Source organism: Penicillium brevicompactum (genome assembly GCF_028827555.1).
Source record: "Penicillium brevicompactum strain IBT 35665 chromosome Unknown utg000002l_segment0_segment0, whole genome shotgun sequence".
NCBI lineage: Eukaryota > Fungi > Ascomycota > Eurotiomycetes > Eurotiales > Aspergillaceae > Penicillium > Penicillium brevicompactum.
In genome coordinates this window covers 3,230,297-3,257,104 of record NW_026623205.1, presented here as the reverse complement: position 1 = coordinate 3,257,104, position 26,808 = coordinate 3,230,297, and the positions used below count along the sequence as shown (strand labels likewise).

At 44.0% G+C, this 26,808-nt stretch overlaps 8 protein-coding genes across 8 annotated transcripts; 5 read left to right on the top strand and 3 right to left on the bottom strand.

Annotated features, from left to right (window-relative positions):
- Window positions 1-795: 795 nt before the first annotated feature.
- N7506_003891 (uncharacterized protein) lies at window positions 796-1,142 on the bottom strand (the record flags this gene model as incomplete). Its single annotated transcript, XM_056953186.1, is given in 2 exon segments — window positions 796-1,095; window positions 1,113-1,142. The coding sequence occupies 2 exon segments, from the start codon at window positions 1,140-1,142 to the stop codon at window positions 796-798; spliced, it is 330 nt and encodes a 109-aa protein (XP_056814878.1).
- A 1,631-nt stretch (window positions 1,143-2,773) lies between these two features.
- N7506_003890 (uncharacterized protein) lies at window positions 2,774-3,514 on the bottom strand (the record flags this gene model as incomplete). Its single annotated transcript, XM_056953185.1, has 1 exon — window positions 2,774-3,514. The coding sequence occupies one exon, from the start codon at window positions 3,512-3,514 to the stop codon at window positions 2,774-2,776; it is 741 nt and encodes a 246-aa protein (XP_056814877.1).
- A 7,567-nt stretch (window positions 3,515-11,081) lies between these two features.
- N7506_003889 (uncharacterized protein) lies at window positions 11,082-11,556 on the bottom strand (the record flags this gene model as incomplete). The annotated part of the gene is made up of 3 exons (XM_056953184.1): window positions 11,082-11,184; window positions 11,234-11,426; window positions 11,487-11,556. The coding sequence occupies 3 exons, from the start codon at window positions 11,554-11,556 to the stop codon at window positions 11,082-11,084; spliced, it is 366 nt and encodes a 121-aa protein (XP_056814876.1).
- Window positions 11,557-12,721: 1,165 nt separating this feature from the next.
- N7506_003888 (ankyrin repeat domain-containing protein) lies at window positions 12,722-13,498 on the top strand (the record flags this gene model as incomplete). Its single annotated transcript, XM_056953183.1, is given in 2 exon segments — window positions 12,722-12,840; window positions 12,853-13,498. The coding sequence occupies 2 exon segments, from the start codon at window positions 12,722-12,724 to the stop codon at window positions 13,496-13,498; spliced, it is 765 nt and encodes a 254-aa protein (XP_056814875.1).
- A 1,314-nt stretch (window positions 13,499-14,812) lies between these two features.
- N7506_003887 (uncharacterized protein) lies at window positions 14,813-15,071 on the top strand (the record flags this gene model as incomplete). The annotated part of the gene is given in 3 exon segments (XM_056953182.1): window positions 14,813-14,862; window positions 14,896-14,929; window positions 14,940-15,071. The coding sequence occupies 3 exon segments, from the start codon at window positions 14,813-14,815 to the stop codon at window positions 15,069-15,071; spliced, it is 216 nt and encodes a 71-aa protein (XP_056814874.1).
- Window positions 15,072-15,178: 107 nt separating this feature from the next.
- On the top strand, window positions 15,179-15,560 carry N7506_003886 (uncharacterized protein; the record flags this gene model as incomplete). Its single annotated transcript, XM_056953181.1, has 2 exons — window positions 15,179-15,221; window positions 15,253-15,560. 2 exons carry the CDS (start codon window positions 15,179-15,181, stop codon window positions 15,558-15,560), a joined length of 351 nt encoding a protein of 116 aa, XP_056814873.1.
- Window positions 15,561-15,882: 322 nt separating this feature from the next.
- On the top strand, window positions 15,883-16,107 carry N7506_003885 (uncharacterized protein; the record flags this gene model as incomplete). Its single annotated transcript, XM_056953180.1, has 1 exon — window positions 15,883-16,107. One exon carries the CDS (start codon window positions 15,883-15,885, stop codon window positions 16,105-16,107), a length of 225 nt encoding a protein of 74 aa, XP_056814872.1.
- Window positions 16,108-18,745: 2,638 nt separating this feature from the next.
- On the top strand, window positions 18,746-19,055 carry N7506_003884 (uncharacterized protein; the record flags this gene model as incomplete). The annotated part of the gene is made up of 2 exons (XM_056953179.1): window positions 18,746-18,989; window positions 19,033-19,055. The coding sequence occupies 2 exons, from the start codon at window positions 18,746-18,748 to the stop codon at window positions 19,053-19,055; spliced, it is 267 nt and encodes an 88-aa protein (XP_056814871.1).
- Between the last annotated feature and the right edge of the window lie 7,753 nt (window positions 19,056-26,808).

Below are 26,808 nucleotides of genomic sequence, written 5' to 3'. Positions count from 1 at the left end.
ATCCCAATCCCTAATCCCTAATCCCTAATCCCTAATCCCTAATCCCAAAAGCGGTCCGCTGCAACCTCCTCAAGATAATGCCGTACTTTCCTACCCCCAGAAATCCAAAGAAGGTTCCTATGGGACTCTTCCCAGACAAGCCTCCGCAAAGCGGTAAGCGCTGCGACTAACTCCTTCATGACTCCACAGTCACCAACGACTTCTCAACAAGCTGCTCGCCACCCATTGCTCCCGAAGTCATCTTCCGGGCCCGCGACCTTGGCCGCTGCAGCAGCAACTGGCTTGTGTAGTCCTACACAGCAGACACCAAGTATGTGTCCTCCACGATGCCGTTTTTCCTGGTACTAAAATTCGCGATTTAGCGGAAACGACCTGTCCTCCTGTGCAGGCTAAACAGCCTCCTTCTTCTTATACTCACTAGACCCATCTGTCTATGCTAATTTCCAGAAACCTGCGCCGCGTTAGGCAATGCCCCAGCAGCAAGTTGGACTGCCTGCTTACTACGGCATGCCTCCGCCCCAGCAATAGATGCAGCCAATGCAACCACAACTGGTCGTCGTCTCCATCAAATAGGCGGTTGTCAAGCTCTAGATCCGTATTGGATTGGATCACTTCAACTTTTTTGTTGTGCTCGGTAAGGGTAACTTCGGAAAGGTTATGCTAGCTGAGACTAAGAGCATCTGGAAGTTGTTTGCTATCAAGGTGTTGAAGAAGGAGTTTATTATCGAGAACGATATGGTGGAGAGCACCAAGTCTAAGAAGTGTGTTTTACTGATTGCTAACAAGAAGCGTCACTTATTCTTGCTTGAATTGCATGTCTGTTTCCAGACAGAGACTTGTGTTTACTTTGTTATAGAATACCTTTCCAGAAAGCTGCCGCTCGCTGTCGATCACTGGTTGCTCATTCTTGTACCGCTCCAGATTCTCACGGATCAAGCGGTTTCTTTGTCGTCCCTTTTCGTTTCGCAAGTCCAGCACAGAAAGATTGTACCGCTCCTCTGCTCGTTCAAATTTCTTGCGTAACTTGTCCACATTCTTCTTCTGGGATTCCCAGCTTTTGTAAAGCTTCCGTAAGAGGCAAGATACCGAACTTTTCTGCAGAGAATTATCACCGAACTCTCGTTGTAGGGCGAACTGGGCATTTTCAAAAGCCCCTTTTTTACGTCTCGAGCCTGCTCTCGTGCCTGCTTCAACTCTTCCAGAATAACCACACGCGGAATTTGATTTACAGAACTCGAATCTTCTAGCCTTTATGGCCTGCGCGGATCAATGGATCGACTCATCGAGCAGGCAAAACGCATGAGCTGCTTCTGAGTGGGCATGCCCCGGACAATTGCCTGAGCATCGACGTGGATGCCGACACTATAGTGCCGAACAAAGGTATCAATGCTGCTGTGCTGCAGCATCACGTTTTGTAATTCATTTGATATATCAGCTAATTGACCGTCAATTAATTGCTGTCTTTTTTCTTGCCTTCGGTTGCACGTCTAGCCGAAATGACAGTTTAATTGTGGCTTCAAAGAACCTTTAACACACTTTTCGCTTATATAATAACCCCACCAAGCAATTGATCGGATTTCTGCATCTTCTGCTATGAGGCGTCTAGATTCGACCCATTGACTAGGGTTGGTGTGAAAGCCCAAGGTATAGGCCATCCTCACAGCAATTCCTCTATCTCGTTAGCAGAAGGAAAATCGATTTTAAGAGAGGGTGGCCTACTAATATACATCCATCTTGCGGGTTCAATATCTAATGACAATTCAGTCACTGATATCAACGCAGTGGCTACCATCGTTGAAAGTCGAGGCGCTTTAATCTCTTCGAAAATCAGTTGCTTTGTTTTTAAAGCGAAGCCTATACTAGCAGTTCTCGGATCGTAAATATCCGAACTATCTGGCTCATGGGAGTAACTAGCAGCCACCGCCAGTATAGCGTATAGTAAGACAGGCGTGCAGTAATTATTGTCTTGCACTTCATAGCTCCGACGCTAGGCACTTTCGTGGACTAGATATTGCCATGAATTCTGCCATTTCCAGAACACGCTCAACAGCACCTCTTGGGTTGATCGATCCACTTCGACCTCGCCGATCCCTGGTCGCTGACTTCGGTCTGCAGAAAACTTCAGCAGATGATCATGACACCTTTTATCCAGTTGCTCTGCAACCATAGCCAGGTTGCTGCGGGAGTCGAAGAAACGCAGTTCCTGCCCCTCACCCAAGCTTAGTCCACCACAAAGGTCCACTAGCTGTTGGACCGAATCTAGAGTAGCTGGATTGTTGTCCAAGTTGTGGTCCCGCTGGTTAGCCAATGTAGTACCCTGAGATGACGCCGACCCGAGCCGAGCCCTTTCTTTCCGCCCTTCATAGTCTGCTAGCCGCCGTTCGAGGCTTTCAATGCGAGAAAGTAGAGATTGAATATAGCGCTTGCTTGGTGGTCTGATTGTTCAGTCAGTTTGGGGTTTTACTATTCATCTGCGCTGGTAGGAGTTAAAGAAACTAGAAAGGTCATGAACTTATTCAGAAATTTCTAATACAGGGCGCTTTCTGCTCTTTCCTGTGCTTTAAATTCGCCCCCTTAGTGGGGAAGCGGGATCAAGCTCAGGGCAAATAATTGGCACCCTTTTCGTCCCCGCCACATGACATACTTACTAGTAACCTCAGTCCGTCACTCTTTCCACCGGATAATACCCTTCCGCTCTCTTCGTCAGCAACCCGCCTTGCTAGACAGAGTACTGTATCGTCACTTCCCAAAGATATTATACAATGGCTCGGATCTAGTACAGCCTCTCCACAGTCCAACCCGCCTTTCCATCACGGCGATTCTCACGATCCTCAAAGAACGGCTTGAAAGCTTTAGGAATGATATTTTCCGGGTGGAATTGCTCGTTATATTCACCAGTCATAGGATTGATAAGTGCTCCTGCAATTAGAGGCATACCGACCAAAATGTTGGCCTTCTCGGGTAGGACCTTCGCAAACAAGCGGCTGAGTGTTTGAGAAGCCGCTTTGGCAGTGGATAGCGAGGCCACGAAAGGTTCCGGTTCTTTGTCCAGGTTTCCACCTGTTACGAGGAAAAGCGGATATTCACCCTCTGCGATCCGATCGACTCTGGCGTTGCCGGCGGCAAACCACTGACCAGCGACCAGAGTACCCACGGCTGCGACCTTAAAGTCTTGCTCCAACTCCTCGGGGGAAATCTCGGTGATATCAGAGGGTGCGACTCGGGCGGCATTGTAGCTCAGAACGTCCAACTTGCCACCAAGTTTTTGGACACACCAGTCAAGTGTAGCCTTCAAAGCTGCAGGCTCGCTAGCGTCGGCGGTCCGGTAAATGACCTTGCCGTTCTTGCCCTTCTGGGCCTGTCTCACCTCATCAGCGATGGCCGACAGGCTCTTCTCGGAACGTGACACGAGGGCAATATTCCACCCTAGGCTCGCTAGCCAGATAGCGAGGGATCTGGACATAGACGAGCCAACTCCCACAATGGCGACGTTGCGGCTCTCGCTGACGCTCATTTTGACCAGGGGTTGCGGTGTGAAGGCGGTGGAATGTTCGGATAAAAGATAGCGATGCCTTGTAAGCAAAGCCAAGAGGGTTGACTGAGGTGAACGAAAATTATGAAGATGGAAGACTGAATGGACGAAACAGGGAACCCGGAACAAATATAAATACATATATCATCGAGTGGGGCCTTCCAGAAATGGTTGATCATCAACTCCCTCGGTAATTACTCAAGGTGTCAGTTTTGCTTTGTAAACTGTGTCATGACTACATAACTATTACCCCATCTGTTCTGCTTTGTAACTTATCCACGGTTATTATTAATCACCCTGTCCAGCAAGGTGGATTGCGGTCGACCGACGAGCGCGGAAGGGCATTATCCGGGGGAAAGCGCGGATGTTCTGCTTTGTAACTTATCCACGGTTATTATTAATCACCCTGTCCAGCAAGGTGGATTGCGGTCGACCGACGAGCGCGGAAGGGCATTATCCGGGGAAAGCGCGGATGTTCTGCTTTGTAACTTATCCACGGTTATTATTAATCACCCTGTCCAGCAAGGTGGATTGCGGTCGACCGACGAGCGCGGAAGGGCATTATCCGGGGGAAAGCGCGGATGTTCTGCTTTGTAACTTATCCACGGTTATTATTAATCACCCTGTCCAGCAAGGTGGATTGACCGACGAGCGCGGAAGGGTATTATCCGGGGGAAAGAGTTTTCAATGTTACGGGAAACGAATTAGATTTAAGGATGACGGTAAGGCCGCCGACATGGCGCGCCACACGGTCGACAGTTAGAACTCAGGTCAGTGGGTCCCGCCTGAGACCTCAGATGGACGATCACCCACGTAATTATGCCATATAACGGCTTGCAGTCTAGGCTCAGAAAGCCTGGGAATAGTCAGGCCCTTTGCTGGGACAGGACATGAATGGAACACGGGTGTCGGATCTAGAGGGCGCGATCTGTCACCAATAATTTGACCACTCAGAATCCCGATGTATAGCTTCACGTTGGTTGGCTCGTTAGGACTTATCTTATTTTTTTCTGGGTCATGTCTGCGACGTTTACGTTGGTATGTGGATTGTAGAGGAGTGATTGCAAGATCTTGTGCTGTCGATATTCTATAGCCACCATGATTGGTCGTTGGTTGTTCCAGTCTGGACGGTTGATGTATACAGGGAACCGCCTTATTAGGCATTGGACGAAGCAGCTCTTGCCCTGTATGATGGCCTAGGTGAGTATACTTGGGGCCTGGTAAGGGCATGAGACGAGCATATAGTTATATTGTATCTGCAGATTGTCTACTTCTAGTCTGTCTTTTTCTGATATAGATATTAAGGATATATAGCACAGGTTGTACTTAATACTTAAAGGGCACTTAGGACGGTATATGTCCATAGAACTTTTGAGATGATATATTGTTGACGGATATGATATTTTAAGCGAGATAAGGGGAAATTGTCTAGGTAGTTATGATAAAGACTGCTTTAGGGTAGAAATAAGAAGCTAGTAATAGATTAGATAATAATATAGCCCTTTTTATATCTACATTATTGTATTTAGATATATTATTTGTAGAAATATCCTAAGTATTCTTGATCATTAGTATCTAATCAGTAAAACGAAAATAACGTGTATTTCTATAAAAGTTATATAACTTATATCTTAAACCTAAGATAGAGGTGAGAATAAATAGGGACAAGATATAATATCAATTAAAGAATAGCTATCGAATACTTACAAAGTGATAATAAGATAGGCGATCAAGATATGCTATCTATTAATATAGCAATTATAGCTATACTATAGAATGGAGGACAGAGATTGTATTCTTAATTGTTCTATGCACCATAGTATTGAACCAAGATCGGCGCTACTATCTCAAAAAGATCTCATATGGATCTTTGAAACCCTTAAATAGCTTTAGGATCTTGATGAAGCTTTCTAAAGGTACTGTAACTTCGAGAACTAATATGTAGGGTTGCTGGGTAGGATTGTTTTGAAGTTTACAAAATATCTAGAGAAATGATTTATCGAGCTTACGCTGTCTATATGGGTCTAGAACTTCACTATTCTATTGCTTTCTTATATGATATCTTGTGTTTAGGGTAGACAATAGCTTTTATTATATTGAAAGTCTCTAGATGTATATATAGAATTCTTACAAACATATCTAACATTAATTATATAGATCCTAGGGTCGGATATAATACTAGGAACGTGTAGCCTATGAGAAGTTAAGCGGAGCTTAAAACACGGGTAACTATTATAGACAGCTAAAAATTCCTTTATAAGTAATAATTTTCCTTATAAGTAGATAGGTCTGGATTTAAATTAACGTGTAAATTCCAGAAGATATCTATCCTATGTCTACTTTGATATGGCAATTGAGAATAACACGGATAGGATATTTATGGTATTTAGTAAAGATTAGATTATGAGTAAAGAAATAGCAGGTTTGATTGATTAAGATAGATAGAAAATAGTCGCATTGTATGTATATATTCTATTGTGCTCCCTCCCTCAAAAACACTAGAAAAGCGGATTAATCCTTTGAACTACGATTGTTCATCATTTGATAATTGATGGATTACTGCTAGACCAGAAAGTCCTCGGTTTAACACTCGGCCCCATCACTCTTCCTCTAAGGCCCCTTATCAATTCAAAACTGAAGATCTTGTTCAGCGCCTGCAATTGGAAACTTCTCAAGCGCCCGGAGTCTCCTTTATGATGGCGTTACTTTGAGGGCTCAGCCTTTCGAAGTTTTGGAAGAGACAAAATCAAAAACCGCAATAAATCAATTTTTTAGCCTTTTCCGGCATAAAGCCTCACAGATTAAACAGTACTGATGAAGCGTGATATACAATTGACCAGATCGCAACAAGGCGCAGTAAGGGTAGTATAAGCCATGTGGCTCAAGCAGGCTGGTAAAGTGGAGCTGGTGAGATGTTGAAACATTGTTTCCCTCAATTCGAGATCTTATCATTTCAAAATTGGTTGGCCATGTATTCCAACGCCAGATACAGCGAAAATTATCGGCCATGTACAGTCGATTTTGTTGGTGCAGTCGAGCTGCCCTTTCGGCCTCAATAAACGACCTTACATGCAAATTAATCGTCTCGAGTGCACCTCAACTTTGGTCAGATGGCACCTATGCTTCGTATTTTGCCTTCTTTAACGAGATTATGGATATCACCGACCCTAAGGCTGCGATGTATGTGGCTTTCATAATTTGGAGCCTGGGGCCATTCTGAGATTCCTCATAATTGGCGTGTTGACGGTGGTCCAATATTTGATGGGAAAAAGATCCCTTCAAGAACTGAAGACCAAGAGTTAGGCGGATGATATAGGATACGCTGAACGTGTTGCAATTGCACCTTTTGTTTGTATCATTTTTGGGAGTAATTACCACTGCTGGCGCGATAATCGCCTTCCGGAATGGCCGTGAGACCTTTTTTGCCATTGACTGGACCTGCAAAAAGGTGCATGTCAATCTGAGCGCTTGACGATATTACTTGGATGTGGAGTACGAGCTACCATTGCGTGAACCCAAGTTGTAGTTTGACGTTTGAGGTGGTTGGCCGTGAGATTCTTATTCTTGGGTTAGATGTCCGCCAACAGTACTTGTATTTGATACCACGTCTACGATGAACGACTGACTCCTTAGCTATAGAGATTAGATATGTGTTAGAGTTATTCTCCCGTTTTAATCATAGTCTCAGATATCGGTCATTCTTATCTTTCAATGGCAGAATTCGCCGCTCTGCAGTGGACCTTCCCCCAGCCTAATGTCTTCACAAACTTCTATCTTTCCAACGCGGCGGGGCTAATCAGAAACCACCGCAAAACCGGAAAGCAGAATACCCTTAGGTTTGCGGCGTCTGAGGACTCGCCCCTAGGAATTGTCAATCCCAAAGACGTTGGTGTTTTCGCCGCTCATCTTTTGTCCCTACTGCCCACAAAAAAAAACCAAAGGGACACCCCGACGTGGTGATTATCAGTCATTGTAGTAATGTTATGTATTTTCTTCTTCCTTTAGTAGTAATTCTGAGCCTTCTTTAAATTCATCTTATAATATAAACTAGCTCTATAAAGTTCGTTATTTGCGTTTCTTAATCCGGGCAAGACATCCAAAGCAGTGTCGCCTTGGGGTTTTCAATCCACAAAAATGCTTTGAGACAAGACATATCCAAACACCTTGAGTATTGGAACACGATGTTTCGCAAATCGTAGTGGGCTATCGTTATCTGCGTTGGCCAAATAATCAACTCACTATTCTGTGATATTTACAGTAATGGTAGGCCACTATTAATGCACTTTCCAGTTTAGTGCCACAACTGTCTAACCACTCGATGCATGGGATGAGCGAGAATCAATTTCGACTAACTCTAGGGTTAGGAGCTTATTAGGAGCAAAGATCTCAGGTGTTGGATCACTGGCCAATGCTTGTGCCCTGGCATGATTAACGGCACGTTGGATCTTCACATCAATCATTCCTTCTTATACGTGTAACACACTTGACGCTCCTTGACTCCAGTTTCTGAAATAAATAACGGCAAAACCATCATAACACATCATGCGTTTCTACCATCTGATAGAAATCGTGCAATGGTTATTTTCTCAAGGTGCTGTTATACAAATAAGTAATAGACCCCCGTCATTATAGGGAAAGTTTGTTTATTACTTACCGACGTGAAACACGATTGAATCGACACGTGCCTCGATAGCCATTTCGGCGCAAGAGAAGGCACCCAGCAAAACTCGGAGTCGCCATAATCCTGTCTGACAAATGGAGAGGCCCCCAAATACAGCAAAGCCATGCGCACCTTGAGTGGGATGGAATTGTATATTTGATGTCAAATTGCCTTGTAGTACCCCACTCGTTCGTGTACCGTACTCGTCGACGAGAGAAACATTGACTGCAAATGCTTGCGTTGGCACCAATGATAGTCCACTGGACTCTCCAAACTTCACCATCACAGAAACTGAAAAAGTGATACCATGCTGCATAATGGCAGGGGGCCCTCGTGTGAATCCAATAATTGTATCATCACCAGAAGAATAATCTTGCCCACTACTAGGCCATGACATTGTATGTTGCGTTTTCGTTCTTGGCATGTCCACCGTAGGGAAGGCTATGTAAGATAAGGCCAATCTGTAAGGGGCAACTAACATGGGGCGCAAGTAGACAGCAACCAAATAAGCCCGCCTAATTGTATCAGGGATGAAATCGATGTCGGGTCTTCATCTTGGCTTTTGTAGAAATGCTGAAATATTGGAAATCAATAAAAGACACAGCACGCAAGGAGTATGAGCTTGCCCCATTGAGAGGTCTTTGCAGCCAAATGCATTCAGCACAAGGTGGGGCGGGGCGTAAGATCATTTCGGTTGCTTCAAATCCCGTCCAAACCCCGACCGCCTATGCGATCTTGTGAGGTCGAAATGCAGCCCGCAATCGCCTTGCATGCCAATACGGAGGCCATATCTTTGATTGTGTTTCTACCATCGATTTGGCATAGATGTTCACTTCATGAGCTTGAACAATAAACGAGTCGAAGTTAGGACCATTCTTTTCCGAGCCTGCTCAACCGATCTCAATTCTTCATATCTTATGAAATTAAACGCAGGACACAAATTTCCCCTTGATATCTAGAGAGAATGGTAATGTGGCTAAGTATTGCCCCATTCACAAATAGCATGCTGTACATGGCCCGTTTAGGCCACAACTGACCGTAATTACTGCCTTCCGACGACGCCCTTCAATGCACTCCCAAGAGGAGGCTTCTACGTAGGTGGCTTCTAGGGAACATTGTGGCAAGATTATTATTGTTCTATTCAATTTTTTTTGGAAAGAGCTCTTCCCTAATGAGAAGCTCCGATAGATTCTCGGTCGCAAGTCGGATCTTAGCCGTCATTACAGTATACATACTAATGAGCGGCTCTATCACTGTTCAGTGAAGGGTTGCAACAAGAGCTTCATCCAACGCAGTGCCTTGACCGTACACTCGCGGGCTCATACTGGAGAAAAGCCGCATTTGTGTGATCAAGTTGATTGCAAAAAAGCATTCTCAGATGTAAGAGGGGTTGACAGATGACTTAGACGCGTTCGCTTATATACATTACAGTCGTCCACTCTGGCCCGCCATCGACGATTTATCCTTAGTGCCTTGAGTGCTCGGTAGTCCAGACAGAATCGTAGACCGTCCCTTGGTTTAGAACGAATAGCCAGGGCGATGCGGCCGGTGACCGTGATGCTCGAATGAATCCTTTGCCAAGATTGTCCTCCAAGTATTCACGTAAAACGAGTAGTTCATCTTCGGACATGTCGTAAAACGGGCCGAAGGGCGTCTCGGAATTTTGCTTCATCTATATCCCATGGTCATGGAGGCAGTGTGATGGAAGTTTATCAGCTCCTGTCTGAGAAAAGACAACTAAAAATGCCTGGTATTCCGGTGGAAGCTTCACTTTGGGATCCGTTCTCATCTGGGGCCAACGCCTTCTGGATATCAGCTATTGAGTCCGCAAAGATGGTGAAGTCATTGGGCTTTTTACTCTCTTTATCTGTCGAGTAAAGGAACGGCGAAGCTCCTATTATACGAATGTCGATCACGTCCTTTTTGGCATCCCCTCTCCTTCTTCGGCTTGGCTTTCTTTGGTAACCCCATGAATCTCAGTTCGTTTCATAATTCCGCAGGTCTGGTGACAGTATTCGGAGTCAAAAGCCAACGTGTCCTTGTTCCATGCAATTGTTGCATCGTGGAGCTTGAGCCAAGGGATACCGAACACGGTCGGTTGCTGGTTCAACCTGGTCACAAAGCAGGGTAGCGTTTCTTTATGCCCCTGTATATTTACCGGTACTCGTGTCGAATGCGTGATCCGTCCAGCGACCGATTATCTTCTGTCCACTACTTCAAGTCATCTTTACGCGCAAAAGAATGGTCGATGAAAGCTATGCCATTTGCTCCACTGTCGACAACAGCTTCTGCCCGTGATGCCTCTGTGGAGAGTGTATGACAAGACGAGCTGGTGACCGTCCATTCGGACCCTCTTCGGTCGCACCGAAGCAGCAGAGATTTTGATCGACATGACTTCGAATTTCTTCCGCCCTAGATGGCGACTTTGACCTAGGGCACTTCATTTTCCTTGACAACTGTACTTTCATCGTGGTCGGATTTAATTATTGCATTGTGCACTCTAAGCGACCGATGACCGGCGAACCGTGGCATCTCTTTCATCTTCTGCTTGTACATTCGTGAATGCGATGCCCGTGTTCGCCACACCTGTAGCAGCGACCGTGTTGCGCTAGCAAGTTGCAGTCGGCCGTGCGTGCAACGTATGCTTCAGGTCGCGAGGCGAAGGGCATCTGTCTAGAACGTGGTCCGGCGGACATGCTAGCTTTCCACGGGCAATCATGATATTCTCTAATTATCAGAAATATATAGAAGTATAGGCCTCACACTAGCAGCCGGAGATCACAACATATCACCAGTAGTAAACTCAATTGCGACTTCCCTCGTTAACTCATCTATCAATAGCATTTCCTCGCCGGTTGACGCAACCTCCTAGTTCCTGGGATGTACCTGTCATTTGACTTTGTTGCACTGATATCCTTCAATGTTATTGACCCATCCATCCTTGAATCTCTTGATCCCAGGGTAGTCCACTGGGTCCGTGCCCTGATTGGATCTTGACATATATTAGCTCCGATTTTTAGGAGACCTATGTTGCAACTCACGATCCAATCTGGCAGTTATAACCCTTGGTCCCGATTTTGAACGAGCCGGCATTTTTCCGATATTCTTTTTTGATACCGTAACCCTGACCGGGTCTATTGCATTCGTTATAGCAGCCACCCTCGTAATTGTAGCCGTGGCATACACTGATATTAACGCAGTAGTCGGCGCGCGTCTCTAGGTCAGCAGTTTCGGCTGTAATTTATCAAATTAGCCTTAGTAACGGGAGGTATTGAAAGTGAGACGGGGGCTTACCTGCAGGTGCAACAATTGCCTGGGAGGTAGCGAATGCCATTAACATGAAGATTGGTGTGAAGGCTTTCATATTTGCTGATTGAATAAGGTTTTGAGATGTTTGTGAAAGACAGATGGGTTGCAATATCATTCTGATTGGAGGTGTCCAGGTGAGTATTTATATGCCTTGAATGTGATATGTATTCTAGGTCATCCATAATGGTAGAGTCGATCTGGGAGTTTTCTAAAATGGATCAGTAGACGCCTTATCTTCTGGTTTCATGCATGGAGTGGCGGCACTTGAGGCTGCAAGTCATGATAGGTGTTTCGAATCAAAGCTTTTATGATATTGGAAACCACAATCCATTATTGACCACCAGCTAGGCGCCAGAGTTGTTCTTTGTAGGCTAGAGGCCAGTCTCGCGGTTTTAGCCTCGTGAACCGTAGCAATTTTTGGGTAACCATTTACTCATTGGCCACAAAAAGGAATTGATGGAAAAAGATACAAACGGTTGCTCTACCTCAGTGATAGAATGAAATCGTACAAAATTATCTTCGCCTGGTTGTTGTTCGCTCGTATAGCAGGATTATATAACGCTGAAGGGAAACAACTCAGAAATAATGAGGAAAATAAAAATGAGAGCGATCCTTTCTGGCACATAGACCTTGCATACTAGGATCTAATGCAACAGGCTGCTTAGTCTCCACGCAAATAGCGTGGTTCGCTTGGGAGGTCCGAGTCAATCTGTGAGTCAGCTCGGTTCGGTGCGACCCTCCGACACGTACGCACAGCACCCCCTTTAACCCCCTTTTTATTTGAGGCCAACAAGGTAAAAGAAGCGGGAGCTATCTTACGAGAGATAAAAATAAATAGGAGCCTTTAGAACTAGTGCATCTGGCTAGTGCATTTGAGTAGTGCATTTTTCTAAAACGTGACGCACTACTTGACTTGCGTTTGTGACTTGGGCGCCAAATTTGGGCTAATGCAGACTCGAGGGGGCCTGAGCGGGATCTCCTGCGCTCAAAGCTGCTAGGCGCGAAAGGATCAACTGTTAGCGCTTGCGCCGCCAGCCTCATTGCATTAGCGGCTCTTCGGTACCATGGAACGTAGATAATGCCAGATTGGCGAATTTTGTGGGCCGTGGGCAAAATTCTTCTCGCTGGATAAATAGCCCGAAGCTTCCCATTCTGGATTCCTGGATGGGATCGTTTCAACCTAAGACCCTACATCTTGGGTTTGTGATACCGTGACATCCATGGAGCTGGTTTCGGCTGGCATTGTCGCAGAATCTGGTCTGGATATCAATGTAACAGACGACCATGGCAACACATCTTTGGCATCGGCAGCAAAGCACGGTAATCTTCTACTGGCAAAGTAACTTTTGAGCTATTATGGCGTGGAGGTGGATTCAAAGAACTTTTATGGAAGAACTCCTCTTGCCCAAGCAGCGATATGGGGGCACAATGGTATTGTGGACCTGCTTCTTCAAGATAGCGGGGTGGATGTGAACTCTAAAGACAATTATGGAAATACGCCATTAGCCCTCGCCGCTGAGGAAGGGCACGAAACCGTGATAAACGCCTTGCTTGAGCGGGGGAAGATCCAAGCCGATCCGAGAAACGCCTTCAATGTCATATCGTTAGCATTGGCAGCTGAACGAGGACATAAAGGAGTGGTGGTCAGTCTACTCCAGCGCCACGACGTGAAAGCCGACTCGATTGATAAGGAGGGCTGTATATCCCTTTCTCGGGCCGCGGCGATGGGTTTTGAGAGCATAGTTCGTCGACTTCTTAGCCAGCTAGACGTGGATGTCAACTCGAAAGACAATGACGGATATGCTCCTCTGGCATGGGCGGCGCGAAGAGGTCACAGCGCGGTTGTCCAAGCGCTGGTCGAGAGGATTGACTTGGAAATAGAGACAAAAGACAATGACGGGTATACAGCTCTTATGCTAGCAATGGATGAAGGGCACGAAGAAGTAGTACAAGTACTGGTCAAATCAATCAAGGCTCAGCTTGAGGAGAGGGATTGATAACCGTACTATGGTCTCCTAGGCCACTCCAAGATTGAGTTGACGCATATAGTTTGACCTTCTTCGACAGATTATGCAGGACAAGGTTCTGACACTGACGGTAATAGCGCTGGATAATTTAGCATTACGAAAGTAGTTGAATATGGGGGCGGAGATTTCAAGTCGGCTGATTGTAAACTATTGTTGTTCAGAGGTATGAACGGTAGTTAACTCTTTTAGAGGGAAATATGAGGCTATACATAAATCAACTTCGTTGTCTTTATAGACATGTCGGGGCTAATTCGATGGCGCGGCTCGCTTCCTAATCTGCATCAGCCTCATATCACAATAGTTTTGGACACCGTGTCGCAAGGGTGCGCCGATGCGGAGCGAAAATGCCATGGTGTCTTGCGTATGGTGACATCTAAGAAAACCCCGACGAGGGTGTGGGATGCCAATTATTCTCTTGTTTCTCACAAGGCACTTCGTTTAGGAAGTTGGCAGGGAACGAAACCTTCGGCGCAGATGATGATGTAAATGTCACGTGCTGAGTAAATGGAGTCGGTTAAAGTGGGGAGGATCTCACCAGCAAGCATTATTTGTTTCATTCAACACCCACTGTTTCCCTGATTCCCAAGGCATCAACTGCTAATCAGCTCGAATGTCCCTTTGTTTTGCTATCATAAATATACAGAAATACACACCTCAAGTACTGTGCAATGGCCGCACTCTTCTAGTGCATACTGCATCTCTCGGGACCGATAAATTACGACAAGGCGACAAAACTTTAGCCCGGTTTTGGTGGGCCGCTAATGACTTCGCGGATTCTCCTTTCTTTTCTTATTATTTTGATTACAGGGATGATCGCGACTCGTTCAAACGATGAGTAAGGCGATGGAACTCATCAACAAGCTCATAATGTATTGAATGACTTTATCACTCATCGTCATGATAAAAGTCTAAGCCCCTTTCGACTTGCCCATATCTCCATTCCCGAATTCCCGACTGAATTGACGAATTATCTATCGGTGCTTAATTTGAGTGGCAGCATTGCTTTCGGCCGAGGAGAAGACTTGACTAGCATTCGCCTGAGTAAGAGTCTAGAGAGCCTTTTCTCAACTGCAATACCATGCGTGAGGGAAGGACCACCGTTGACCTGGACGACGATCATCCTTTTTGCCCCACTTTACGGGCCCGTCGCAGTTGACGATTGGAGAATCCAGTGTCGATTTGTCAGAAGAGGCCCTCAAACTCCTTCGCTCTGGTAGGCCTTGACGGTTTCTCTCTCCTTGGCCAGATAAAGACGATTGCAAAAAAGCGCTTCAGTCAAGTGAGATGGCAATGCAAGAGCTTATTGATATTCAGAAAACGATGGACGGAGGCGGGTGCCTCAGCTAGGTAGTCCTCCATTTGCATAGGAAGTTCAATCAGACGTATACCGTCTTGGAAAAGGTTTCTCTAGTCGAGCAACATCAAGAACCATCACGATGTAGTTACTCAACTTTTTGAGGACCAGTATCCCGACTCCGACCAATGGGAACCTTTAGGCTTTGGCGTTGCCCGAGGCCAAGCTACTGACCGCGCAGTTCACTGAGATTCACCGTCTGCTCTTGCGAATATTCAAACTGCCCAACCAATCATCGAAAACCCGAAAACTCGAATGAATCAGGTCTACTCGGAGACGCCACTTCGAGGAATGATATGCACGAGGTAGTCCACGGTCAGGGGCCAACACAAGTCATGGGTTTGTATTATATATGTCCGATTTTATACAGATTCTGAGCGAGCAAGTGCAACACCAAATGAAACGACAACATTTATACCTTTGTCACTAACTCGGAAAAGGATTCTTGATGATCCAAAGAATGAGGAAGCAATGCGCTGGTCAGAAGATGGGCGATCTATCTTCATCGCCCTAGAAAGCAAGTTTCCTGTGCATCTGCTTACATGCCATCCACGAAGAGCTACCGATCTTTTGTTCGGCGACTGTATTACTATGGGTTCCACAGATTCGGAGGCGCCTACCGTCATGAGACTTTCATTCGTGGTCAACCCGGCTCCATACAACCGACTCGGGAGATGAGCCACAACCCTTCATTTCCTTCATCTCTACGTAATAGCACATCCCAACATGGGCCTCGGTACATGTTGATCAAAAGAAAGAGGACAAGAGAAAGTGTTTGAGATATTGTCAAGGGGACCAAGTCCTTCGTCCCACAATGGAGGAGGAAGATCAATTTCAGCTGTAACATATTTCGACGACCCGAGGTTCTTAAAAACTCTGAGTACCAATCGGCAAGTAGCTGCTGTAAAAGTAGAGCGATCCAGTATTCCAAAACCTATTTTTACTTGACAGTTGGTATGATAAACAGACCATTTTTCTGCCATTTCAACGGCCAGCAGTCATGGCAACGCATAACCAGCAGGGCTATAAGAAGAACGATGAGCACCTCAGTCATATAGCCGCTCCTCATGCGCAGCAACACACTTCCGACGCTTGTCTTCCGGTTGTGTCTGTTCGGGATAATTCCCTCACCATAATGTCTTCGCATCTGCTATCTAGCAATTGTGTGGCGAGACACCTCGTCGCCCACTCCCTGGAACAAATGGTGTCGGAGACCAAGATGTGATTAGATATTGTTTGTAAGTATTAAATTGTATCGTTGATCATTTTCATACTGATGATTGTAAGGCTTGGAAATCTCTCTCGATGTATCTCTTGTGTCACCAGTTGTGGGTAGTCCAGTGTTTGAGACGCGGAAAATGAAAGTCGATGTTGCTTTCGCAGGAGGATTGAGGATTCGGCTGCTCTCTTTTTCGCGTTCGATGGTGACAGTTCTTGGTCTTCACCTCTTGTGACGCTTTGAGACAACGTGGAGTCTCTTAGGTAGCAACTGAGATTGTCACGCAGAGGCAGCCATGGATCGGTTGAAAGATGGCTATGAGGTTCGGTTCGCGTAGACACAGCCTCCGTGGATAAATTCGCGAATGACTGGGCGAAGCTTCCCGCTGATTCATTTTCTCAATGGAACCACTTGTGAGCCAATGAATTGCTCCATAGAGTATGTGAAAAATGATACCAGCTAGCCATGACATTGTACATAATGGTACTTCGAAGAATGACGGAAGGAGAGGTGGTATCATGAAATATTAGTGAAACATGGCGGAGATCTCATTCAACGAATCTTGTTTTACACAATGTTGCCAGGACAGTATAACAACCAAAGTTGTTGATTTTTCAAGCGTTTCCATCTCTTGAACTGATTAGCCTGCCGGTTTTAGCCAATATTGGAGCAGTACACAATGGATGGAGAGGCAACCCTACAATCATGTGGCACTCGCTCCTGATTGCGGATGGCTGCTTCATACCACTGCTGGCCAACTTGTTTGTGTTGTGATATGAGGCTGGTGCAGATCAGGCAGCAAGCCGCACCGTCGGAATTAACTCCGAGGTGTCTATATGGACGACCAAGTTGATTGGAAATCAACTTAGCTCATTGTTGTATATATAAGCTCATGTATCCTTCTGAAATAATAAATCAATTTATATCACTAAACAACAACATAGTAATCCAGAAGCATTTTTCTGCGCCATACTGATCCAAAGACGGAAGTCAGTGCCGCCAAAACGAACAGCAAAAATTTCCAGACAGACCCCAATGTGAAGAACTAGCATTTTATCCCTGACTAAAACAGACAAGTATCTGTTCCAATGGAACCTTAAATGGCATTGGGTCTTCAGGACAAATTGATACAAAGTTATCGTTGAACTCCGGATGTGTTTTCAAGATCAATACAAGACAATCAACCTTCTATTACTATATCCCTTTTTTCCCCTATCTTCTCAAAACAAAGTTTGTGGGAGCCGCCGCCTTCGTTCTCTCCATGGGCTGTTGTCATTGGCGCCAAGCTGTCTGATTCCGCCGCCGTGTGTGATGCCAAGGTATAGTGGACCACCGGTGACATCTCCTGCTGCAACTCCAAGTAGGAGACTGAGGCCGACGGTATCCTCGGTAACCTCCTCGCTGGAGGTCTCCTGAACTGTCTGCCTGGTAACTCCAACTCTGTTTGCGCCAAGTCTAGCCTCATCGGTTCATGTAGTTCACTTCTTCAGGAAGAGTTCGAAGGACTATACAGATAGGCAAGTGGTCATACGGCATAGGCCCTTCCCACACGCAGTTCAGTACACAGCCCAACTGCATGTAAAAAAGGCCGAATGAAATCAAATTTATCATGTCTCTTTTTGACTATTCTCTATTTTCTGCAGTATTCTACTGATGCCAGATCTGTAAAGTTAGTCAAAGGCGGACCTTTGACCTTGGTACTTTCACTGTGCGACAATGCCTGCTGGTCTAGGCTGGATATGGGCAGGAGTTGCCCGGCCGAAATTCAAGGGGGATCAAATAGACTGATGTCGCAAAAATGATTGAATCCGTCTTGTGACCTTTAGAGGTGATTTTTGAGTTAATTCAGTTATCCTAATGCATTAATTTGTTGATGTAGATCGAGCCAGTAAAACTCGAAATTCCAGCATGATTAATTTGTTGCTGCAGTGACACCCGGGATATGTCTATGTAAAAATTCCTTGCGCTCGGATAGAAGAGTGCGAGTTTAGGAATTAAATCCAAATACCTAGTTTACAGGAGATACACTAGAACAATTCTGGCAGCCACTCTTAACAACTAAATTCATAGTATCAAGCCAAAACTCAAAAGGGGGAGGCTTTTGGTACGAGCCCTTACCTGAACTGATAGGGTAGTTTCATGCTGTTAACTTGTTTCGTATCATGCATATTCCGCCACATTCCTGAAAGAGTGGATTCCATAACCGGGATGCACGGGCCCCCACGCGTAAGCAAAACTGTCCTGCGATGTGGTATGATGGTATAAGAGGCCAGGGCTATTGAGCCGATTTGCTCGTTGACAGAATCCATCAAATACGTGTTATTATGGGTTCGATGACCGCCCCTCCGCGAACTACTCCGCGAACTCCCCCGTCACAAGAAGGAAGTGGCCATGGGGATCGCCCGAGCGTCGAATTTCCACTTTTATGCGTAAGTGCATGTATATCAGTTGCCGGCAAACTGCAGTTCCATGGTGTACTGTGAGAAGCTAAGCATGATACTCCTAGCCAAAGACACCAAATGCATGCCGCTCAAGACGAGACCACAACTACCTGAGAGAGCCAGAGGTCACACCAAGTCACGATGACGTAAAAGAATATCCTGAGTCAAGCGACAGACATATACCAGATACACATTTACTCACAATGAAGGACGCAACCAGTCGGACTGGACATTGCGAAAATCATGGTTCGCCATGCCAGCGTGTCAGTTTCAGGAAATCTCGCACACCGGCTACGTCGTTGGTATCGAAGATCGTTGGGAAGCTCCGCTTTCCCACACGGCCTTGGTATGTCAAATCGCAATCACGAAAAGCGAAGGGGAAACGCCCGGTGAGGGAAGCCCGGTTGGAGCCATCCTTCAGCAAGATTCTCAACACGTCTGCGGCAGGTAAGCCTCCGCAATCTTTGTGAAATATGATTATCTTTGCTAGGTACTTGGGGGCTATTGAAGTGAACGCGCCGAGGAAACCAGTCTTTTGCCTACTTGGTTTTTAAGAGCAGACTATTTTAGGGATGTCTTGTGTTGTTGTTCGGAGGTATGAATTGACTTGTTATTTCGCCGGGATACATGAGCATATATGCTCAACAATGAGTCAAGTTGATTTCCTGTCATCTCATTCGTCAGTATAGACACTTCGGAGTTAATTCCGACGGTGCCGCTTACTTCCTGGTCTGCTCCAGCTTCATATCACAACAGTTGTAATTCCAAGGAAGGTTGATTACTCTATATAAGCGCGTGTCAACAAACTGCATCTCAAATGGACGTTCTGTTCACTGCTGTTCAAGCTGCCTGGCTGCACAGACTAGATGGACATAGTCCCACATCCAAGATGACGACCGTGTTTCTTCAAAACAACACCGGATTGGTACCCGCTTCGCCCGACCTGTGACAGAGGGATTAGATTAGCGCTTCATATTTTCACTCGAAGGTGATCCATAACTGACTTCATTCGGTTGTTTAGTCTGGACGTTGTTAGCGGGCCAGCACGAAGTCATGTTCTGTGATGAGGTCAATACTTACTCCGCCACACATTCGAGTGCTACTGCATTGCCTTCTCCGTGGGGCTGAGTGTGTTTGGGTGTTTCCAAGACCTTTTCATGTTTGTGCTTCATTCTCCGCTCCCGTGGAGCCTCCTCACGCTCGTCGGCTGGGTTGCTGTTTTCCTGAACGTCAGAGCAGTCGTTTCCATTCCGCAAAGAGTCGTCCTCTGTTGTATCGTCTGCCTCAGATGCCGACGGACTGCTGGTTTCATCAGACTCAGAAGACGACAAGGACAATGCACGTTGCAATCTGCTTCGAAAGACTTGTCGTTGGTGAGTGTGCGACAGTTTTCGAATTCCACCCATACTTGCGTGTCAGCCACGAGGAGATGGCGGGTGCTCCCGATTCTGGTTGAGTGCACAGTAAAGGAGGGATCGCGCTGGCTTTAATAGAAATTTGTATCGTGAAGTTAGAATTGACTACTTGCTTGCTTGCAATCGGAGGCGCAAGGTCAGCAATCTCCCAACCATACCTTACTAAACCAGGGCTTTACTTAGGATGAATCCTAGGCCATGACTCACTAAAGGATTTAAACGTTTCATCCTTAAGATCCTCATATTCTGCCAATGAATTCCACGTTGTCTGTCAAACCAACGTTGAGAGATGACTCATGTGAACGATGGACAGGAAGGACAACGAACTTTGCACCAATGAAAGAAAAATCCTCGAAGCGACGAAATCATGTTGAGTGGCTAAGAAAGAGACGGTCCCAGCATTTTTCGCTTCAACGTCGCTGATCAGCAGCCACCTTGTTTTCAAGGGTGCAATAATAATATGAGGGCATGTTTGGGCTGGCGAATGGTGAGGGTCTGAAGCCGGCTTACTAGACTGAGCCATGGCTCACAATTTTAAATCAAATAGTTGTCTTTTTTGGTTGCAATGGTAGGGTCTTTTATAGTTGACTGAGGAATGAATATATTTTAAACTCAACAAACCTACACCTTCAAGTTCACTTTGTGCAGTTTTCTTCATACGTTCTTCCCCTTTCTACCACTTGCCTATATATCACCATGTCACCACGTAGCGTATCAGGCTGGCCATAATGGGAGGAGAATAATATTCTCTCTTAGCTAGATACCCATTAGAAGCTATCATAAAAAGCTTACTCCAACGTATATTACGAACAACACTAAGTGGCCCGAAGTGTTGAGTCTCTACGAGGGAAAAAGTAACACATTTTATAAAAATGTTATCATATTGATGCTAGACCTTCTAATCGCTCAGACAATCAAAAGCAATCAAAAGCTGTTTATAACTAGGTCGGCTGTAAAGCTTTATTGGTGGCTTTCCTATGTAACTTATCTGCCAAAAGTAATATCGATTAATGGTTTGAAACAATTTTCATGGCTGAGGCAAGTGAGATCGATAGCAATGTATCAAGTTAAATAGAAAGCTCTAGACTAGGTACGAAATATACTTCTTGTTATCGCTAGTTATTATTTACCCATTATAAGCTGATCCTCTGTCATAGGTCATATAACACAAATATCAATCCCATGTTGGCCTAAAGAAACTAGATCGTCATCTTTAATATGGGATTGTGTACATTATGTTTATATAGCTAGGAAGCTTGAATAACAGTGAATAGAGTGCTTATACTAATAATAATTTGTTGTCATATGGTTTATGTTGTGATATCGAAGTAACAGAGGCCAACTAAATTGATGACTAGCCCTGGTGCACATTGCAATAAAAAAACCTGTGATAGCTCCACAAGGGAGCCACAGCATGAGGAATTCCATCGTGGCTGTACATATCCCCTCATGTAATTATAAAAACAAGAGAAATCACTCTTCCTTGGAATCACAACATCAAGGGTGTCCTAGATGTCAAACCTAGTGAGATGGAGCACTTTTTTGTGTGACTTAGAAACAGACCTGTCTACAGTGCTGTTATAAATCAGCTATACTGGCACATTCCTCATTCTTGTCTCTAGTTCAGGAGTATGTCTTCCCATGTGGCCTGGAAAATACTGCGGGCAGTGTATAAAGACTCACAGAACTAAATAAGATCAGAACATGGTAGCAAGGGGGCTTGTAAATTTTCAAGCCCCATCTAATCCTTGTCAGCTGGAGGTAATATCTTTGGTTGCATCTTCAAATGGATTCAGTTAGATGGGTGATCAAAGGCAGAGTGATCTATAAAGTAGAAGCTAAGGTATATAGTTTATTTTCAGACTATACACTAGTAATATTTGCCAAGAATCAAAGGTTTTCCAAATCAGTCTAAAACTGGTAGACTCGAGTTATAGGGAAAAGGTTAAAGTCACAATAACCTTAGAATAGTGAGCGGGACCGTTGATCAATAACCAAATCCCAAGTCAATTTAGCAACTAACTTTCAATTAACTATGGAAACGCTTGCTCGGTAAGAGAATGTAGTTATTAGAGGAACTTGATTGAAAGCTTATCTATAATGTTAGATTAACGGTATGATTAAATCTGTATCATAGTCTAAAAGTTTAGAGGAAGCTTGTGATACCCTCTTTAAGGTCTTATGTCAGTGAAACTTAGTACATTGTATCAGGAAATGACTTTGTTTGTAGATTATCTTAGTCGCCATATTAATGGTTGAGATAAGCTGAGTGCTTGAAATTAACTTTATGAGCTGGCTAGGACCAATTGGTTTCTTGGCCTCTAGTGCACAAACTAGAGACTTTGTTTAGATCTATGATCTTGTCTTTGTATAATTAGTATAGTTTCTATAAGCTATCTGTTAGAGATATCAGATTTATGATTGAATTTAGTAGATGGAGAGGATGGGTTGGGCTTAAATTGAGTCTACTTTCTGTGAGGAAGGTGTAGGATAGAAGATATAGCTTCTAGAATGTTCTATAGGCCAGATAGAGAAAGTAGCAGCTTCTTATTTGATAGGGACTAATCACTCTCTTGTGAGGGTAACTGAACTGTAGATTAGATCTCTGTTGCCGAAACTTTGTGTGGTATTTAAAATACTCTCCTGTCTAGTAATACCTTTTAGATAATAAAGACCGCTGTTGTATTGGGCCCTGACAACTGTTAGGTTGGGGGTTGTGGATTGTGTCTGGACCTTTATAAATCCTTTGAATTTCTTCTCTGGGCTATATATAGAACCTTCTTGATCTACTGTCCTGTGAGTCATTGTTGGGATCTATATCGTGGAACCGTATCTGCGTCTATTTAAATTTAGGCGTGGTGTTTGATAGGTCTGTTGGGTGCTATTTGTATCTAGGGTGTCATTGATGTGATAGTAGTGGTGTAATTTTTATAAGGGGGTGGCGATTATGAGAACCTAATTCGTGACTTATGGTAGTTGAAATAACTCACTTTATTGTTCTGGGAAGTGGATTTGGGTTTACTTTAGGTTTTTAATAAGGGCTAGACTTTTTGATTTCCGTTAAAAATAGAAAACTAATATTATGGATTTGGGGGTATGTTTATAGTGTCTGTATCGACAGGTAGTAGAAGTATTAGTAGAGGTAGCATTAGTTATTTAATGAGTAATATGGAAAAGTACTTTTTGAGTAGCGCGAGGTTGAAATAGGTAAAGAGGTTTGTAGAGGGATTAATTGGAGGCAGGTCTGATGGCCAATAGCTGATACAATCGAATAGCACTGTCTGTTATAGTGATAAGCCTATTATTGTGGTATCTGTTAAAGTACTTTAATCTTGATGAAAGAGATGGCGACCGTGACTAGTGATTATGGTCAAAATAGGTAAAGTAGTCTGCTATTGCATTGAGCGATTTGATTGCGATTTTAATGTTATGTGAGAATCATATTCTTGTGGTGTTAGTGTCTTTTTAATAGTTAATGAAAATGGTGTATTATATTTAATGTAGGTGTGGAATATAATGAATCTAGGTTGAAACTTGAGTCTGTAAGTCACAAAGTCTCCTAGTACTATTTTAACATTGTTCAAATGTCTTTAATGATAATAACAAGATAGTGATTCTCGCTACCAACTGCACAACTGGTTCCTTGGTTGAGACGTAGCCGAAAAGATATAAAAGGGGCCAGATTTCCAGCCTAAAAAAATCATACTCTGATGCGTCATGGTGTCTCTCTTGCTTATAGGCTTGAGTGTCTCTGTGGCCATGGCTGTTGCTGCTCTGAGCCTAGCGATGTAAGACATGTGCTCCCTCGCTGCCTTGAGCCCTGTGAGTGTAAAAAGGTGCTTTGCAGGATAGGCTCTGTGTTATCAACTGTGTCTCGCAGGATAGGTCTGTGTTATCAAGTGTGCCTCGCAGGATGGGCTCTGCGTCATCAAGTGTGCTTCGCAGGATGGGCTCTGTGTTATCAAGTGTGCCTCGTAGGATGGGCTCTGCGTTATCAAGTGTGCTTTGTAGGATAGGTCTGTGTTAACAACAATCCTTGTAGGGGGGCGCTGCGTTACTAAGTGAACTTTGTAGGGGGACGTTGTGATGACAATTGAGATTTGCAGGAGACTGCTATGTTAACAAGTTCTCTGTAGGAGATCGCTGTATTGCTAAGTTCTTTGTAGACTAGGTCTTGCGTTAACAAAGCGCCTTGTAGGGATATTTGCGAAACTAAGAGTCTTTGTAGGGACATCTGCGATAAAAAAGCCCCTCTAGCTTGTGTAGGCACCTCTTTGTGGTGCTAGGGACCAGTATTTAAGTATACAAGAGTACTTGAAGAAGCAAAGACCTGCGCAACATCTTCATCTTTTTTGTATTCTGAAGCATCATTGGAGAGATATAATGAGCTGTAGATAGATCCAAATCAATTGCCAGAATTGTAAATTCAAGATTCAAATGTTATCAATTGCTGTATTCCTATCACTCCTGTCTTCATGGTTTGCGGTTGGCTAGTCTTCCCGCTGCAATAGAATGTATTTGCCATCAGGGTGTGGAGTGAATAAAATGGTGAGTATTTTGGTGTGTTGTGGATGTGCTGACTGGGCGATGATGATGGTCGTTGATGGTCGTTGATGGTTGTTGATGGTCGTTGATGGTTGTTGATGGTCGTTGATGGTTGTTGATGGTCGTTGATGGTCGTTGATGGTCGTTGATGGTTGTTGATGGTTGTTGATGGTTGTTGATGGTCGTTGATGGTCGTTGATGGTCGTTGATGGTCGTTGATGGTTGTTGATGGTCGTTGATGGTTGTTGGTGAATGTTGATGGTTGTTGGTGAATGTTGACTATAGTATGGACGAGGATGTTGATGTGTGTATTGTGGTATATGGCCAGACGGTGAAGTTGAGTGGTTGCTTAAACCCAACCAAGCACATATCTATGTACACAGCAATGGTAATGACACTCATCACCCTGCTGATTAATGTCTGGTTTTAATGCATATTCTAGTCTATCAGCCCAGATCATGGCCTGACATTCTCCTGGGCCCAATCTGGGGGTTTAACTACTCCAAAAAGCAAGATATCAATATTCAATGGCAACAACCTGGCGCTAAAAGTTATGGAAAACAATAACTATGCTATAAACCCGATTGCATAGAAGTTATCAAGAAAAGTTAAATTTGTCTAGCAGTTTGTACTATTTTGGCACTTAGAGTATTTGTGAACGTCACCAAATGAATATATATATATGTCATGTAAGAAGCAAGTGTATCTTCTGTATCTTCCTATCGAAATTTGGCACTGTCATCAATGGAACTCTTTATCTGTAGGCTTGTAGGATCAAGTTCAAGCTGAAAGCTAGCTAATTTCCCACAATGAGTGGTCGTTTCCATAGATAATTGATACTGGGAAAATTTGCATTTTTTATGCAAATGCAAAGAATTGGCATGTCTGTATTGTTTTTGGCCCATAGCCCATCTGCAGGTTGGGGTCAGGTCGAGTTAGACCTTGGGCTTTTGGGCCAGTCTGGAAGTCTACATATGACAGACATCATCATTTCATTCTGTACCATCTGGCATCACTTGCTATGATGGTCCCCCTAGCGTTTACCCAGTTAAGTTTGCACACTGCCTCTAGTTCGATTGAGCTAGTCCAATGTAAATACCAATACCCTTTGATGAAGCTATAATTAGATAAAACACCCATAATCAGACCTAACAGGTATAGATAAAGCATTGAATGAGGAGCGCTCAAAATACACTATATTACTTAGATAATTATGGTGATGCGATAGACTGTTCCTTGTGTTATCAAATTTGCTGCTTTAGATAGCTTGTAAATCACTTACTCCTACTTTGCTGTAGAATGTCTATATATATAATGGTTGTAAGCTAAGTTGATGTCTAATAAAGAGAGTGAAGAAATTGAGAAGCTTGGCTTAAAAATTTCTAATTGGCTATTTCTATTTAGGAGCTGTTGTACCTTGGTCAGTTATAGTAATTATAATTTATATTATAAGCCTATCTTATATATAATAATCATATTAGACTTGAATTAGTGACTATTACTTTTTAGACGTGGTGTCCAAGTCTATATGATTAAATATACTTTGTTATATAGAGAATATAATTATAGCTTAATTAGGCCTGGTAATTACCATCTAGACCAGATCTGGTAAAGATGATTCCGCCAGCATTTATAATGGATTTTGATGATACAATCTACTTGGATTGGTATTGTAATAGATATGTATATAACCAGTGTTATTGAAAGTAAATATATAATGTTGTTTAAGGATGGGAATTTGAGCATAGGCTGTTATAGATAGTTAGAGAGGTTACATATAATGGCTCAGAGTAAAGTTATGTAGATATCTAACTTACCTTTATAAAGACTCTGTCTAAATAGTGATATACCAAATATCTTCTAGGACATGATAAAGGTTGACAACCTATATTTGATACCCAACAATAGGCGATATAGAAGATATAAAGAGCTTAGCTATTCCCTGAGAGAACCATATATACATAATATGCCAATAGACGACTTTAGTAAGATATATATACACTCAGCTCGACTAACCTGTAGATGCAATGAAATCCAAAGACACATCAGTCCCAGCAGTGCTCTTGATGTAGCGTTGTGTATGCCTGGTTGGTTCATTTCGCTCGTTCATTTCCGTTTGCTAGTTCTACCCGCTTGAATATGTTTAATAGCTTAGCAAGGCAGAGTACGATTAGGTAAAACAGTGTTAGTTAATGATTCTTAGCTTGAGGTTCTTTGGTTGGTTTGGCTATGACTTATAACTAGACCGTTTTCTTTCTTATATTATAGCTAGTATGGCAATATTAATCTATAGGCCTGATATAATA